Below are 17,957 nucleotides of genomic sequence, written 5' to 3'. Positions count from 1 at the left end.
ACAGCAAAAGCTCACAAAACAGATAGTAAGAGCTACAAAAAGGGAGTATGAAAGGAAACTTGCAAGGGATATTAAAATCAACACTTTTTTTACAATTATATTAGGAAAAAGAGGGTAGTCAGGAGCAATGTTGGACCCTTAAAAACTGAAAGTGGTGATATTGTCGATGATAAGGAAATGGCAGACATGTTGAATAATTACTTTGTGTCAGTATTCTCAGTAGAGGAAGAGGATAGCATGCCAGAAATCCCAAGGAAATTAAATCAGGGACAGGGACTCAATAAAATTAATGTAAGTAAAATAACAGTAATGAAGAAAATAATGACACGAAAGAGTGACAAGTCCCCAGGACCAGATGGTTTCCATCCCAGGGTTTTAAAGGAAGTAGGTGAGTATATTGCAGATGCTCTAACTATAATATTCCAAAGTTCTCTAGATTCAGGAACCATTCATTTATTTTGGAAAATTGCTGTCAGTCCGCTATTTAAAAATGGTGAGAGAAGGAAACCAGGGAATTATAGACCAGTTAACCTAACATCTGTTGTCGGGAAATTGCTAGCATCTATAATTAAGGATGGGGTGACTGAACACCTCGAAAATTTTCAGTTGATCAGAGAAAGCCAGCATGGATTTGTGAAAGGTAGGTCATGCCTGACAAACCTGATTGAATTTTTTGAAGAGGTGACTGAAGTAATGGACAGGGGAATGTCTATGGATGTTATTTATATGGACTTCCAGAAGGCATTGATAAAGTCCCACATAAGAGACTGGAGTTAGGTCGCAGATCAGCCATGATCTCATTGAATGGCGGAGCAGGCTTGAGCAGCTGAATGGCCTACTCCTGCTCCTATATCTTGATACTTGCACAACTATAGCATTGGTACAAAGCAGTTTTGCTCTGCACCAGTGCTAAAGTTGAAGTGTAAATCTGGAGTTGGGGGTCTGACTTGACTCTGGAGTGAAGTGGAGTGTGGCTTCCTGCAGAAAGCACCGACACTGCAGTCATCGTGTAAATGCAGCTTCAGTTTGGTACATGTATTGTAAATGTGTGTACATTCCTTTGTGAGCTGGTGGCAACCAAAGTCACTAAACATAAGTAAGTACAGAGCAACAATCAGCAATGCAAAAAGCAGCTGAACTATGTAGTCAAAACAGTAGACACCTGGTCAGATAAACTGTGTTAAAACAGTACCGTACACTGAGTTAGAATGCAACTTGAGTATTGTATCCAGTTTTAATCAAGGCATGAGGAAACATTCAAGTCTAGTAGGCATTGCAGAGGAGAGCCACAAGGCTGATCCCTAGTGTCAAAGTAAGTTATGAGGAAAACTGGACAGACTTGGGCTTTTCTGCTTGGAAAGGAGGTGACAAGAGGAGAGCTCACTGAGATATAAAAGATAATAAATGGGAAAGTAAGGTCAGTTCAGGAGACTACTTCAATTTAAGTTGTAACAGTAGGACAAGGGGACACGGGGCAAATTTAGAACTGTGTCAGGGGGTTCATCTTCACCCAGAGTGATCAAGGCATAGAATGCACTTCTGGGGAAGGTAGTGGAGGTAATAACACTGGAATAATTGAAGAGCTGGTTAGATGCCATAATAGGAAAATGGTAGACTCTTTCTCAATGGGTGATCAGAGATATGCCAAATCTTCTAACAGTTACTGTTTTTGGGGTAGAGGTAGATTTGCAATCACAGTGGTCAGTTCATTTTTTGCCAGCTGAGGAAAATTGCACCTGAAGAGAGGAAAGGCTTTGCTGCTGTTTGTACTCCTGGTCCTTTTTACCAAAACCTGTAGTAATACTCATGCACTGGATACAGCAAAGGCTATGGGCCCCGACAATATCGTATTGAACGCTTGCGCTTCAGAACTAACCAACCTGTTCCAGTACAGCTACAACATTGGCATCTACCTGACAATGTGGAAAACTGCCCAGGAATGTCCTGTCCACAAAAAACAGGTCAAATTCAATCCAGCCAATTTCCACCCCATCAGTCTACTCTCAATCAGCAACAAAGTGATGGAAGGTGTCATCAACAGTGCTATCAAGCAGCACTTACTCACCAATAACCTGCTCACCGATGCTCAGTTTGGATTCCGCCAGGACCACTCGGCTCCAGACCACATTACAGCCTTGGTCCAAACATGGACAAAAGAGCTGGGGGGAGAAATTCGGTTGGTTGCGCCAGCGATTAGCGCCTAAAGAGCCCGCGATTTGGGGCGTTACCCAATTTTCGGGCGGGCGCAGTGAACCCAGCGCTTCCTGCCATATTGAGTAACCTTTTAGCGCCGGTGCTAACTCTTTGCACCCGCTCGCGGGCGCAGGCAGATCATGACGTCATTTCATTGTGCAAGGCCTTTTTGGCGCCCCGGACGGGAAATTCAGTGGCGCCCCCCTACGTTCCGCCTGGCACTATTAGTGACAGTTGGATGGAACGTTACCAGGTCCTTCTCGGACTCGGGGGGCGCTCTTTAAAGGGGACAGCACTAGTATAAAAGCGGCAGCCATTTGGGCTGGCCATCCTGCTCGCTGCTGGAGAGAGTTGCAGACCTTCAGTTGCAGAGCGTTCTTCTCACTGAGCCAGCGGAGCCTTGAGACCTTCAGCCCTGTCCAGAACAGTTTGATCGTGAGAGATTACTGCGTCTTACTTGTCTGACATAATAATGGGAGCAGCTTTGGAGGGGAACGTCATCCTGGCTGAACAACTGGCAAGGGCACAGAGACGGAGGGAGAGAGGGCCGGGATTGGCCAGAAGGAGGAGGGGCAATGGACGTCGCCAAATCCGACCATACGCTGCCAGGGTTTTCAGGCAGCAGCTCTCATACCTTACCATGTCGGAGGAGCAGTGTCTGCAAAGGCTCAGATTTGGTAAGGATGTTGTGACTGAGCTGTGCCACCTGCTTGCTGAGGATCTGCAGCCGTGGCTACGGTGCAGGACCTCTCTGTCGGTGGCCGTCAAAGTCACTGTTGCCCTCAACTTTTTCGCCAGCGGCTCGTTTCAGGCAGCAACTGGGGACATATCAAATATTTCACAATTTGCGGTGCATTGCTGCATCTGGCAAGTGACAGCTGCCCTCTATAGAAGGAGGCGTGAATTAATCACCTTTCCTGTGACCCTGGAGAAGCAGGGGGAGCGCGCGCAGGGCTTCATGGCTATTGCGGACTTCCCCATGGTGCAGGGGGCCATTGATTGCACACACGTGGCTTTGCGGGCGCCATTACAGAATCCTGAGGAGTTCCGCAACCGCAAGGGGTTCCACTCCCTCAATGTGCAGCTGGTCTGTGATCACCGACAGATGATCATGGCGGTCAACGCACAATTCCCTGGTAGCAGCCACGACGCCTTCATCCCGCGGCAGACCTCAGTGGCTGACCTTTTTGAGGCCCCGGCTCACCCACGAGGCTGGCTTCTTGGCGACAAGGGCTATCCTCTTTGCCCATGGCTCATGACCCAGCTCCGTTTGCCCAGCACCCCGGCAGAAGAGCATTACAACAACAGCCATCAGGCAACCAGAAACATTGTGGAGCACAATTGGTGTGCTGAAGCAGTGTTTCCGTTGTCTCGACCATTCGGGAGGCGCCCTACAGTACTCGCCGGAGCATGTGGCGCTCATCGTCGTTGTCTGCTGCATGCTCCACAACCTGGCCATTCAACGCACCCAGCCAATGCCAGCTGACCCTCAAGGTCCAGCAGAGGAGGAGCATGCAGACGAGGAGGATCAGGAGGAGGAGGAAGAACATGGGAGGGCTCCAGAAACTGGAAGGGACGTTCGTCAGAGGCTCATAAGGACTCGGTTCTAGGCCCCTCTGACGGAATGCTGGCTGTGATTGGAACAGCGCCCTTCGGTTCGCAGTAAGCCTATGAAGGCCACCATGATTGTAAATAGTCTACAGCTTCATTGTAAATAAAACTTTTTCTTTATTTTCAAAAAAGTGCTTCCTTCCAGCATGACAACGTAATGGCAACAGAAAGCATAACTAACAAACTAACAGATAACTGTCTGGCAAACCGGCGAGACTAACCAAAACATAACAAACAAACACAGCAGGTGTGGACGGCCTTGAATTCGAAAAAAGAGACGTCTTAGCACCTCCCTCTACTGTTGACCCCTTGATGGAGACCGACTTCTCTTATGAGGTTGGCCCCTTCCCTCCCTGCAGCTCCTCCGTAATTGGACCCCAGTGGCTGCGTCAAGGCTGGGGGACGCCTGCTGAGTGTCTGGAAGCGCTGAAGCCCCTGAGGGACGCCCTGGATGACCTCTGGGCTTGGAGGGCCCGCAAGCTGGCTGCTCCAACTGGGCATGGCTGGAAGCAGTCTGCCGTGCAGGTGGTGGCAGCTGCACTGCTGACGTTCCAGCGGTGGCATCAGGAATACTCACATGCCGAGAGAGGACACCTGCACCATGGTCGGCCGACACACTGGCACTCTCACGGGGCCGCACCGGATCATCCGCCACAATCGACTGCTGCACAGATTCATGGCCTGCTGTGGTGCTGCAAGGGCCTGGGGTGATCCTGCCTGATGCAGCTAGGGTGGCAGCAGTGAGTGTTCGCGTGGCCTCAATTTGTGTGTGGACGAGGCCAGCAAGTGACTGCGTGGCAGCAGTGAGGACCTGCGTGGCAGGTGCCAGTGCTTCGGAGAAGCCCTGGACAGTCCTTCCCACTGCTTCGGACAAGGCCGGAACAGTCCTTCCCACTGCTTTGGACAAGGCCGGAACAGTCCTTTCCACTGCTTCGGACAAGGCCGGGACAGACCTTTCCACTGCCTCGGACAAGCCCTGGACAGACCTTTCCATTGCTGCCCCGAAGCCCTGGACAGTCCTTTCCATTGCTGCCCCAAAGTCCAGCACACTCTTTGCCAGTGTGTCGATCGACTCGGGCATCCTCCCCACTGCCTGAGCCGGGCCTGGGCACTCATATCGGCAAGGCTACGCACCTCCTATACACTCTGTGCAGCAGTCATCGTGGCCTGCCTCGCCCTCCGGGGAGACGGCCCCCGAGCTTCCCTACCCCCCTCGTGTTGCTGCAGGCCGCTGGTTCCTGCAACTGGCTCCTCACCAGAGCCCCCCCGCCTCCCCTCCAGGGAACTACTATCCCCAGTCTCCAGATGCGTTGGCTCCCCTGAGGCTGGCACGGATGGTCCGGCTTCCTCCTGGTCGTCGCCTCCGGAGGCACTGGCACTGGCAGCTTGAGGGGCCGGCTCCCGAGCTGGTGATGCAGCATCTGAAAGCAGGGAGGTTGAAGAGTGGCTTTAGCGAAAGGACAGCTTGGCAGCAAGGGATGCAAGAATGCGGCAATACTATGACATGGGTCCACAGTGAGAAAGCATGCTGGCGGGGGAAACAAGTGGAAGGAGACAGCTGTAATAGTTGAGAACCTTACCATTGCTGTGGACAATGGGGTCGGCAGCTGCAGTGGTGACAGGACCACTCAGACGTCCTCCAACAATCTGGTGGACTCTCTCCTTGAGATCCATCAGAGTCTGCAGGTGAGGACAACCTCCTCCGGTGCGAAGCTGGTCCTTACGGTTACTCGCCAGCTTGGCCTGCAGGGGAAAGGACGGGAAGTGATGTTACATGATGCCCTGAGTTATCATCTCATGCCCCCCCCATGGTGGAAGAGCCCTTACATGATGTCCTGAGTTATCATCTCATGCCCCCCATGGTGGAAGAGCCCTTACATGATACCCTGAGTCAAATGTGCATGTGTGTGCCCAGAAAGGGCCATGGGTGCTTGCTGACAGATGGCCATTGGGGCATAGCGCACCCTGTAGCCATAAAGTCAGGTGCAAATGGAGGGATGCAGAAGTTTGCATAAACACCACACCCTCACGACCCGAGTGAGGTCGTTGAATTTCTTCCTGCACTGCACAGGGCTCCTGGTCGCCATGCTGCTGGAGTTGACCCTCTGAGAAACATCCCTCCAAGCTCGTCGGTAGTCCTTATGATTAGGCCTCCTGCCATTGTCGGGGTAGAGTACATCTCGCCGGAGCCCCACTGCAGCCACCAATTCCTCCAGAGCCTCATTGGTGAAGCACTCTGCTCTCTGCCTCACCCTCTCCATCTGCTCCAAGTTTTTTGCGCCAGAGAAGGGCCTGCTCCGATTTTCAGGCCTACAAGGCGCAGAGTGTGGATGCTGGAGCTGCCTGACCCACCCCTTTAAGAGCTGGCCGGCGCCTGGAAGTCTCGTGGTCATCGGTAATTGAGAGCACCTGCGCTGCGCCCGCCCGCCCCGATATTGGGTTGCGCTGGAATGTTAGCGCCTTAGGAGCCCCGTGTAATGCCTGAACTCGCGCCTCAATCACCTTTAGGGGTGCTGCAACCCAATATCGCGCGAGGTGGCGATAAGTTGCGTCTGGCTATAAAATTTGCGCAGCACCAATTCTAACGCCCCAAGCGGGGCTATACCCAATTTCTAGGCCCTGAATTCCAGAGATGAGGTGAGAGTGACTGCCCTTGACATCAAGGCAGCATTTGATCGAGTGTGGCATCAAGGAGCTAGTAAAATTGAAGTCAATGGGAATCAGGGGAAAGATTCTCCACTGGCTGGAGACATACCTAGCACAAAGGAAGATGGTTGTGGTTGTTGGAGGACAGTCATCTCAGCACGAGCACATCGCTGCAGGAGTTTCTCAGGGCACTGTCATAGGCCCAGCCATCTTCAACTGCTTCATCAATGACCTTCCCTCCATCATAAGGTCAGAAGTGGGGATGTTCGCTGATAATTGTACAGTGTTCAGTTCCATTCGCAACTCCTCAGATAATGAAGCAGTCTATGCCCGCATGCAGCAAGACCTGGACGACATTCAGTCTTGGGCTGATAAGTGGCAAGTAACATTTGCGCCACACAAGTGCCAGGCAATGACTGTCTCCAACAAGAGAGCGTCTAACCACCACACCTTGACATTCAACTGCATTACCATTGCTGAATCCCCCAACATCAACATCCTGGGTGTCACCATTAACCAGAAACTTAACTGGACCAGCCACATAAATACTGTGGCTACAATAGCAGATCAGAGGCTGGGTATTCTGTGGAGAGTGTCTCACCTCCTGACTCCCCAAAGCCTTTCCACCATCTACAAGGCACAGGTCAGGAGTGTGATGGAATACTCCCCACTTGCCTGGATGAGTGCAGCTCCAACAACACTCAAGAAGCTCGACACCAACCAGGACAAAGCAGCCCGCGTGATTGGCACCCCATCCACCACCTTAAACATTCACTCCCTCCACCACCGTGGCTGCAGTGTGTACCATCTACAAAATGCACTGCAGCAACTCACCAAGGCTTTGATCAGTGGTGTACATTTAAGGAGTTATTTTACAACTTCCAAAAAAAAAATATTCCACTGAGAAGAAAAGGGTGTAAAAGAAAAGACAGCCATCCGTGGCTAAGTAAAGAAATTAAGGATAGTATTCGACTAAAAACAAGGGCATATAAGGTAGCCAAATCTAGTGGGAGGATAGAGGATTGGGAAAATTTTAAAAGACAGCAAAAAATAACAAAAAGATTGATTAAGAAAGGGAAGATAGATTATGAAAGTAAATTAGCAAAAAATATTTAAAAAGATAGTAAGAGTTTTTATAGTTATATAAGAGGAAAAAGGGTGGCTAAAGTAAATGTTGGTCCCTTAGAGGATGAGACCGGGAAATTAATGGTGGGAAATATGGAGATGGCAAAAACACTGAATGAATATTTTGTATCAGTCTTTACAGTAGAAGACACTAAGAATATCCCAACACTGGACAAACAGGGGGCTATAGGGGGGGAGGAGCTAAACACGATCAAAATCACTAAGGAAGTGGTACTCGGTAAAATAATGGGACTCAAGGCGGATAAATCACCTGGACCTGATGGCTTACATCCTAGGGTCTTGAGGGAAGTGGCGGTAGGGATTGGTAATAATTTTCCAAAACTCCCTGGACTCAGCAAAGGTCCCGGCAGACTGGAAAACTGCTAATGTAACACCCTTATTTAAAAAGGGCAGTAGACAGAAGGCTGGAAACTATAGACCGGTTAGCCTAACATCTGTGGTAGGTAAAATTTTGGAGTCCATTATTAAGGAGACAGTAACAGGACATTTGGATAATCATCATTTAATAGGACAAAGTCAGCATGGTTTTATGAAGGGGAAGTCATGTTTGACAAATTTGCTGGAGTTCTTTGAGGAAGTAACATATAGGGTGGATAAAGGGGAACCAGTGGACGTAGTGTATTTAGACTTCCAAAAGGCATTTGACAAGGTGCCACACAAAAGATTATTGCTTAAGATAAAAAATCACGGGATTGGGGGTAATATTCTGGCATGGATAGAGGATTGGCTATCTAACAGAAGGCAGAGAGTTGGGATAAATGGTTCATTCTCAGAATGGCAATCAGTAACTAATGGTGTTCCGCAGGGGTCGGTGCTGGGTCCCCAACTCTTTACAATCTATATTAACGATTTGGAGGAGGGGACCGAGTGTAACATATCAAAGTTTGCAGATGATACTAAGGTGGGAGGGAAAGTAGTGAGTGAGGAGGACATAAAAAACCTGCAAGGGGACATAGACAGGCTAAGTAAGTGGGCAGAGATTTGGCAGATGGAATACAATACTGGAAAGTGTGAGGTTATGCACTTTGGCAGGAAAAATCGTAGAGCAAGCTATTATCTTAATGGCAAGAAACTGGAAAGTACTGAAGTACAAAGGGATCTGGGGGTCCTGGTGCACGAAACTCAAAAGGTTAGTATGCAGGTGCAGCAAGTGATTAAGAAGGCCAATGGAATGTTGGCTTTCATTGCTAGGGGGATAGAATATAAAAATAGAGATGTATTGCTTCAGTTGTACAAGGTATTGGTGAGACTGCACCTGGAATACTGCATACAGTTTTGGTGTCCATACTTAAGAAAAGACATATTTGCTCTCGAGTCAGTACAAAGAAGGTTCACTCGGTTAATCCCGGGGATGAGGGGATGGACATATGAGGAGAGGTTGAGTAGATTGGGACTCTACTCATTGGAGTTCAGAAGAATGAGAGGCGATCTTATTGAAACATATAAGATTGTGAAGGGGTTGGATCGGGTGGATGCGGGGAGGATGTTCCCGATGATGGGTGAAACTAGAACTAGGGGGCATAGTCTTAGAATAAGGGGCTGCTCTTTCAAAACTGAGATGAGGAGGAACTACTTCACTCAGAGGGTGGTAGGTCCATGGAATATGCTGCCCCAAAAAGCTGTAGAAGCTACATCATTACATAAATTTAAAACAGAAATAGACAGTTTCCTAGAAGTAAAGGGAATTAAGGGTTACGGGGAGCGGGCAGGAATTTGGACATGACTCTAGGTTCGGATTGGACATGGCCCTGTGGGTAGCGGAGCGGGCCCAGGGGCCGTATAGCCTGATCCTGCTCCTATTTCGTGTGTCTAATTCTGTTAGATTCAGGAGATGGTTCTGTGATAGTAGATTGGCGGTTAGGATCAGATCAGCCATGATCTTATTAAATGGCGGAGCAGGCTCGAGGGACCGATTGGCCTACTCCTGCTCCTATTTCTTATGTTCTTATGCTTCTTCGACAGCACCTCCCAAACCCGCGACCTCTACCACCTAGAAGGACAAGGGCAGCAGGCGCATGGGAACACCACCACCTCCAAGTTCCCCTCCAAGTCACACACCATCCTGACTTGGAAGTTTATCGCCGATCCTTCATAGTTGCTGGGTCAAAATCCTGGAACTCCCTCCCTAACAGCACTGTGGGAGTACCTTCACCACAGGGACTGCAGCGGTTTAAGAATGCAGCTCATCCCCACCTTCTCAAGGGCAATTAAGGATGGGCAATAAATGCTGGCCATGCCAGCGACGCCCACATTCCAGGAATGAATTTAAAAAAAGGGAATGTCTTAAATGAGCTTACTGAATGTTCTTATTATAATATGAAATACCACAAAATTCAGTTTTTAATGGATGATTATTTAAATATTCTATCTTCCACACAACTTAGAAGCTCACTGCATTGCAGTTTTACAGGTGAAGTTTGTAAGCAAATACAAAGTAATAACTGTAATGCTCATTTTCTATTCAGTCTCTGATTTTTCCCATAGTTCAGCGTTATTCAAAATGTGTGCGAGATGCGTGTATCTATCATTTTAAGTTTGACATAAATATCATGTGCATTCCAAAGTATCTGCTTTTAATGGGAGTACTAATGTTTTACAGAAGTACAGGGGAAATCCTGTCCTAAATACTTTGCATTCTTAGTTTCTGCAGACTGGTTAACCTGGTTAAGCCAGCCTCGATTTTAAAATTCTCATCCTTGTTTTCAAATCTCTCCATGGCCTCGCCCCTCCCTATCTCTGTAACCTCCTCCAGCCCCACAAACCCCCCCCCCCCCCCCCGAGATATCTGCGCTCCTCCAATTCTGACCTTTTGAGCATCCCCGATTTTAATCACTCCACCACTGGCGGCCGTGCCTTCGGCTCCCAAGGCCCTAAGCTCTGGAATTCCCCCCCTAAACCTCTCCACGCCTCTATCTCTCTTTCCTCCTTTAAGACGCTCCTTAAAAACCTACCTCCTTGAGCAGTTGTGGCTCAGTGTCAAATTTTGTTTGATAACGCTCCTGTGAAGCACCTTGGGACATTTTACTGCGTTAAAGGCGCTATATAAATACAAGTTGTTGATGTTGGTTAACCTAGTTCTTAGCGCTGCACCTTTTCCGCTGTCTAACTATAGACTCTTGTCTGCTCATCACAGCTGATTGACACACTTGCCTTAGAGATTGGAGAACTGAAGATGGTTCATTCTATTCCTGATACAGATGAAGATGCTCAATATGGCCAGTGGCTACGGTAAGTTTTCACATTTTTTAATAGCACATCTTTTCCTGCATGATTTCCTGCCACCAGCCCCCACCCTCCACACTACCTCATTTTCTTTCTGCATGCAACGTATCCCGACTCTTAAATCTATGTGGAATTGTGGGCCACAAATTCAGAGATTCTGTCAGATGGGTCCCCTGCTGCCTTACCTTGCTGGCATTCCTTTTATAGGGCTTATTACACGGTTAGAATTTTATGTTTGTTTTCCTTGGGCTGCACACTGTTCAAGTTGGTCAGATCTTGCTCACTTTGTGTGGGGGTGTATGGGGAGGGCGGGGGGGAAGCAAATGGCAATGGATTTCATATAAAAATTTGTTTTACGTTATTCAATTCAGTAATCAATATTGCATGCATCAATATCTCTGACCAGAATATTTACTTTGGGACTTGTCAATTGTAAGAGTTAGATTGTTTCATTGTGCTGTTGGAATGTTCAATTGGTACATGCGTCTTCATAATGAAAAGTACGTTTCCATTGTGTTGCCTCGCTCCTTCCTGGTTTCTCAACCCTCACATTCAATTTAAGGCTTGTTCATAGAATGATACAGCACAGAGGGAGGCCATTCAGCCTATTGTGCCTGTCCCTGCTCTTTGAAAGAACTATCCAACTAGTCCCACTCCCCTGCCCTTTCCTCATAGCCCAGCAATTTTTTCCCTTCAAGTATTTATCTAATTCCCTTTTAAAAAATTATTATTGAATCTGCTTCCATCACCCTTTCAGGCAGTGCATTCCAGATCATCATAACTCGCTACATAATCAAAAATGTCTTCTCATCTCACCAACGGCAACAATCGGTGACAATGAAAATCGAAGTTCAATTTGATTTTAAAATGACAAATTAAATGGTAATTTGCTGCATTCAAAATGAATCAAACATTCGTCAATTTGAGTGATCAAATAATCACAATAGAATGAACTCATCCAAAGATGTATAGGTGAAATAATTAGAGGAGTTCGAACAGATGACTGAATGATTCGTGATATATTTACAATTCCCACCTACAAGAAGCCCAGGAATGGATCAATCGCTTTCACAAAATGATGCTCCACATTTATTGTCCCAATCAGCAAATACATTTTCACATGTTATTTAAATGAAATCAGAGAATGCATCCTTTAATCATGCTGCTGTCAGGCCACTAAGACCATTATTTTTCAGTCTAAATGGCAATAAGAACATAAGAAATAGGAGCAGGAGTAGGCCATTTGGCCTTTCGAGCCTACACCGCCATTCAACAAGATCATGGCTGATCTTTTACCTCAACTCTGCCTTCCCACATTATCCCCATATCCCTTAATTCCCTTAGTTCCCAAAAATTTATCGACCTCTGTCTTGAATGTACTCAACGATAGAGCATTCACCGCTCTCAAGGGTAGAGAATTCCAAATATTCACAACCCTTTGAGTGAAGAAATTTCTCCTCATCTCAGTCCTAAATGGCCGATCCCTTATTTTGAGACTGTGACCCCGTGTTCTAAATTCCCCAGCCAGGGGAAACATCTCAGCATTAACACTGTCAAGCCCCTTACAATTTTTTTATGTTTCAATTAGATCACCTCTCATTCTTCTAAACTCTAGGGAATATAGGCCTATTCTACTCAATCTCTCCTCATAGGGCAGTCCCCTCATCCCAGGAACCAGTCTAGTGAACCTTTGTTCCACTCCCTCTAAGGCAAGTATGTCTTTCCTCAGGTAACGAGACCAGAACTGAACACAGTACTCCAGGTATGGCCTCACCAGTGCCCTGTATAATTGTAGTAAGACTTCTTGGCCTAGAAATTGGGTTGGGGCGCCAAAGTGGCGCAAAAGTCGCCTGAGCGCAGGATTTAGCGCAGCGTTCGAGGCTTCAGTGATCGTCAGATATTCAGTTTCATTGCCCCTCGAGGGACGCGGGGCAAGGCTCGAGGCGCTCCGCGTCCCTCTTAGGGCGCTGAAACTGAATATCGCAGCGCAACGTGCCGCAGCGCCACACGCTGCCGCACGGCATGCTGCGGTACTACAGGCCTTCCTCCCACTGTTAAGGAGGAGGTGCCTGCAACAGCGCGATCCCCGCTCGCGAGTGCCGGCAAATGAGCCCGGCACCAAGGAGAAGTGCCGGGCTCTCGGGAAACAGCCGGCAATGCCGTGGGGGTGGGTTAGGAGGCCGGGGACGGAGGTGCTGGCAGGCGGCCGCTGAAAAAGGCGGCCACCCCGCACCTCCACCTTAACTTGCGCCGCTGCCGGCACAGTAAGGCCCCGTGAACCGGGCGAGGGTGGCGAACGGCGCAACTGCGGCATTCGCTACCAAATATCGCGAATGGGGCGCTGCGCACACCGATGACGTCATCGGTGGCGGCGCAGCGCAAAAGGCTAACGCCACCATTATCGCCCCAACTCAATATCGCGAGAGGCGCAGCCAGTGGCGCTACAGCCACTGCTTGCCTCTTTAGGCGCTAACAAGTGGCGCTACTCACCCAATTTCTCCCCCCTTTACTCTTATACTCTAATCCCTTTGTAACAAAAGCTAACATACCATTTGCTTTCCTAATTGCTTGCTGTACCTATATGTTAACTTTGTGTATTCATGTACAATGACACCTAGGTCCCTCAGAATGCAAACATTTTCCATTCTCTCGCCAGCCAAAAAATATTCTGCTTTTTTGTTTTTCCTTCACACTTCACACTTCCCCACATTGTATTCCATTTGCCATGTTCTTGCCCACTCAGTCAACCTGTCGATATCTCTCTGCAGCCTCTTTGCGTCCTCCTCACAGCTTACTTTCCCACCTAACTTTGTATCATCAGCAAACTTGGCTACGTTACACTCAGTCCCTTCATCTAAGTCATTAATATAGATTGTAAATAGCTGAGGCCCAAGCACGGATCCTTGCGGTACCCCGCTAGTTACAGCCTGCCAACCCAAAAAAGTCCCGTTTATTCCTGCTCTCTGTTTTCTGCCCATTAACCAATCCTCAATCCATGCTAATATATTACCCCCAATCCCATGAGTCCTAATTTTGTGTAATAACCTCTTGTGTGGTACCTTATCGATTTGCTTTTTGAAAATCCAAATACACTACATCCACTGGTTCCCCCTTATCCATCCTACTAGTTACATCTTCAAAAAACTCTACAGATTTGTAAAACATGATTTCCCTTTCATAAAACCATGTTGACTCTGCCTAAACATATTATGATTTTCTAAGTGCCCTGTTACCACGTCCCTAATAATAGATTCTAGCATTTTCCCTACTACTGATGTCAGGCTAACTGGCCTATACTTCTGTTTTTTCTCTTCCTCCTTTCTTAAATAGCGGGGTTATGTTTTCTACCTTCCAATCCTTGGGGACTGTTCTAGGATATAGGGAATTTTGGAAGATTAATACCAGTGCTTCCATTATCTCTGCAGCTACCTCTTTTAAAACCCTAGGATGTCGGTCGTCAGGTCCAGGGGATTTGTTGCCGCATAGTCCCATTAATTTCTCCAGTACTATGGCCTAGAAATTCGGTGGGCGGCGCCACCAGTTAGCACCTAAAGAGGGCACTCAGTGGCTTTAGCGCCACTGGCCGTGCCTCCCGCGATATTTAGCGGGGCGCTAATGGCGGCGTTAGCCTGTTGCGCAGCGCCGCCACCGGTGACGTCATCGGTGTGCGCAGCGCCCCGCTACCGCCCCGATCGCGGTATTTGGTAGCGCCTGCCTCTGTAGCGCCGTTCGCAAATCGCGCCCGGTTCACGGGGCCTACCTGTGGCGGCAGTGGCGCAAATTAAGGTGGAGGTGCGGGGCAGCCATTTTTTCCGGCGGCCGCCTGCCAGCACCTTTGTCCCCGGCCTCCTGATCCCCCCCGGGCAGTGCCGGCTGTGTCTCGAGAGCCCGGCTCTTCTCCTTGGTGCCGGGCTCTTTTGCCGGCACTCGCGATCGCTCATCGCGCTGGTGCAGGCCCCTCCCCCTTAAGAAGCGGAGGAAGGCCTGCAGTACCGCAGCGCGCCGTGCCGCAGCGTGTGGCGCTGCGGCACTTTGCGCTGCGATATTCAGATTCAACGCCCTAAGAGGGACGCGGGGCGCCTCTTGGGGCATTCAAGATGAATTTCTGGCGGTCGCAACTGCTCCGATCGCAGCGGTAATTCCGGCGCCCAGGCGAGCTTGGCGCCCCGTTTGGGCTTCCACCGAATTTCTAGGCCTATGTCTTTACTTATACTGATTTCTTTAAGTTCCTCATTCTCGCTAGACCCTTGGTTGCCCATTATTTCCAGAATGTTTTTTGTGTCTTCTACCGTGAAGACAGATACAAACTATTTGTTTAATATCGCTGCCATTTCCTTATTGCCCATTATAATTTCTCCTGTCTCTGCCTCTAATGGGCTCATGTTTACTTTCACTAATCTCTTCATACAATGGCATGAAAACTGGCTTAAAGGTAGGAAAATGGCTATCACCATTGATTTTAGTGGGGGGGCGGACTATGATAATGAAATTCTCACTATTTCGACGAGGGTAACAGCGGATGGACACATGAAATTTTGTCTTAGGGTAAGTCACGTACACCATAATCTCCTGGAAAATCTGTGCCACAGTAAGGGCGTATGCCATTGCTGTGTCATTACTACAGTGCAAGGTTCACATGCTAGGATGTTGTACAATTTCATTGGTTTGTTCCACTCAAAAAGGAGGAGCTGATGCAGCAAGAAAGAAATCCCTCTACACAGTCAGTTTATACTATTGGGTCAGAAAGGTGTGTGTTTGAACTCTGTATCTGTGTGCGCTCCCAATCTGGGCTGACACTCCGATGCAGTACAGAATGACTGCTGTATTGTAGGTGTGGGTCTTTGCATTAGACAGTAAGAGCATAAGAAATAGGAGCAGGAGTAGCAATTCGGCCCTTCGATACTGCTCCGCCATTCAATAAGATCATAGCTGATCTTCTACCTCAACTCCATCTTCCTGCACTATCCCCATATCCCTTGGTTCCCTTAGTATCCAAAAATCTGTCGATCTCAGTCTTGAATATACTCAACAACTGAGCATCCACAGCTCTCGGGTAGAGAATTCCAAAGATTCACAACCCTTTTGAAGAAATTTCTCATCTCAGTCCTAAATGGCCGACCCCTTATTCTGAGACTGTGGCCCCTAGTTCTAGACTCCCCAGCCAGGGGAAACATCCTCCCAGCATCTACCCTGTCAAACTGAGATCCTACCTGCCTGTTCTTAGAGTTTTGGGTAAACATTAATGATTGCATGGCACTATTTTAGAAAGAGAAGGTAGCTCCATCTGACTTCTCACCAACATTCTTCCTTCTTTCAACATCCCTCCCACCCCCCCCAAAAAAAAACCAAATTAGTTAGTCATTCATCTCATTGTTGTTTGTGGATAACATTGCTGTTACATTTGCTTACATAAGACAGTGCACCTCAAAAGTAATTGATTGTGTGAAGCACGTTGGAATGTTTTGATGTGCTAAGGTATTAGATAACTAAAAGCACAGTTGTTATATTTATACAGCTTTTACTTCCATGCAGTTGGAGCCTCTTATCGGTTGTAACATGGTGATAGTTTACAGAATTGGTTCCTATAGTGAGACCAGTGGAAAGCTGTTGTAGAGGATCTAAAGTTTGTGTTTTCCCTCCTCCCAAAAATAAATGTAAATAAACAAAGAAAGAAAATTGTCAAGCCATTCGGATGTAAATATTAAGCCAGTAGTACACACCCAAAACCTCTTTCCTGTTCAAGGGAAATTTCTAGCTACAATTAGTTTCTTACTGTGAACAGTTTACCTCATCTTTACAATGAAACTGACAGTAGAAGTGATGCAACCCTGTTTAGCAGCCTTTTGCCTAGTCATAGAATCATAGAAATTTACAGCACAAAAGGAGGCCATTCGGCCCATCTTGTCCGTGCCGGCCGACAAAGAGCTATCCACCCTAATCCCACTTTCCAGCACTTGGGCTGTAGCCCTGCAGGTTACGGCACTTCAAGTGCATAGCCAAGTACTTTTTAAATGTGATGAGGGTCTCTGCCTCCACCACCCTTTCAGGCAGTGAGTTCCAGACCCCCACCACCCTCCTGGGTGAAATGATTTCTGCTCAAATCCCCTCTAAACTTCCGACCAATTACTTTAAATCTATGCCCCCTGGTTATTGACCACTCTGTTAAGGGAAATAGTTCCTTCCTATCCACTCTATCTAGGCCCCTCATAATTTTATACACCTCAATTAGGTCCCCCCTCAGCCTCCTCTGTTCCAAAGAAAACAAACCCAGCCTCTCCAATCTTTCCTCACAGCTAAAATTCTTCAGTCCTGGCAACATCCTTGTAACTCTCCTCTGTACCCTCTCTAGTGCAATCACATCTTTCCTGTAATGTGGTGACCAGAACTGTACGCAGTACTCTAGCTGAGGCCTAATTAGTGTTTTATACAGTTCAAGCATAACCCCCTTGCTCTTGCCTTTATTAGCCGAGGCATAGAATACAAGTATCCCGTATGCCTCCTTAACCACCTTATCTAAATGCATTGCCTTTGCACCCCACAACAGTTTAACCAGTAGTGTTGGTTTGGACTTTTCATTGGATAGGCAAAACAGAGTGACCAAAATGTCTTGTGCATTAATTGCCAGAATCAGTGGTTACAGGACATGTACCCATCACAGTCTTACTGAGAAAAGAAAAATCCTCCTTAGCAGTGGAAGTTTAACTCTAGCACCAGCTTGTCCTGCGACACAAGCTCACAAACCATCAGCTGCTTGTTACCACCACACTGCCACCACCTTTTTTTGGTATTTCTTTTCCTCCCTCAATTTTTTCACTGGGGATTCCTGCTTGGGTTATAGTTCCACAGTTACCAACGGCCCTCCAGTACCATCCCAAGTGGCTGCTCATCACGTATGAGCCTAGACCATGTGTTGATGGGCTATTCAACTGTCAAAGGCATCACAGCCAAGACTGGTCCTGATGGTTATGTGCTTCAAATTCCGCATATATGCACTTCCAGCAGGAGCCACTGGACAACAATCAGGAGTGGGAATTCTGACTGGTTTTATTCCCTCTTTAGTTCAGAGACGCTCGAGCTGAATTGTAGGACTCTGCCACCATCCTGGATGAGACCAGCTACTTCATCACAGACCAAAATTC

General features: G+C 47.8%; 1 protein-coding gene across 1 annotated transcript in view; it reads left to right on the top strand.

The window, feature by feature from the left end:
* Window positions 1-17,957, top strand: part of LOC147121496 (ras and Rab interactor 2-like) — a 231,038-nt gene that overhangs the window by 135,963 nt on the left and 77,118 nt on the right. Inside the window, exon 4 of the mRNA XM_085981786.1 lies at window positions 10,730-10,824. Coding sequence (XP_085837912.1) covers window positions 10,730-10,824 — 95 coding nt within the window. The remainder of the gene's footprint in view (window positions 1-10,729; window positions 10,825-17,957) is intronic.

The sequence above is a fragment of the Somniosus microcephalus genome, chromosome 3 (genome assembly GCF_052327205.1).
Source record: "Somniosus microcephalus isolate GS21.2 chromosome 3, FLI_Smic_1.0, whole genome shotgun sequence".
In the NCBI taxonomy this organism is placed as follows: domain Eukaryota; kingdom Metazoa; phylum Chordata; class Chondrichthyes; order Squaliformes; family Somniosidae; genus Somniosus; species Somniosus microcephalus.
This window is presented reverse-complemented; position numbering and strand designations above follow the sequence as displayed.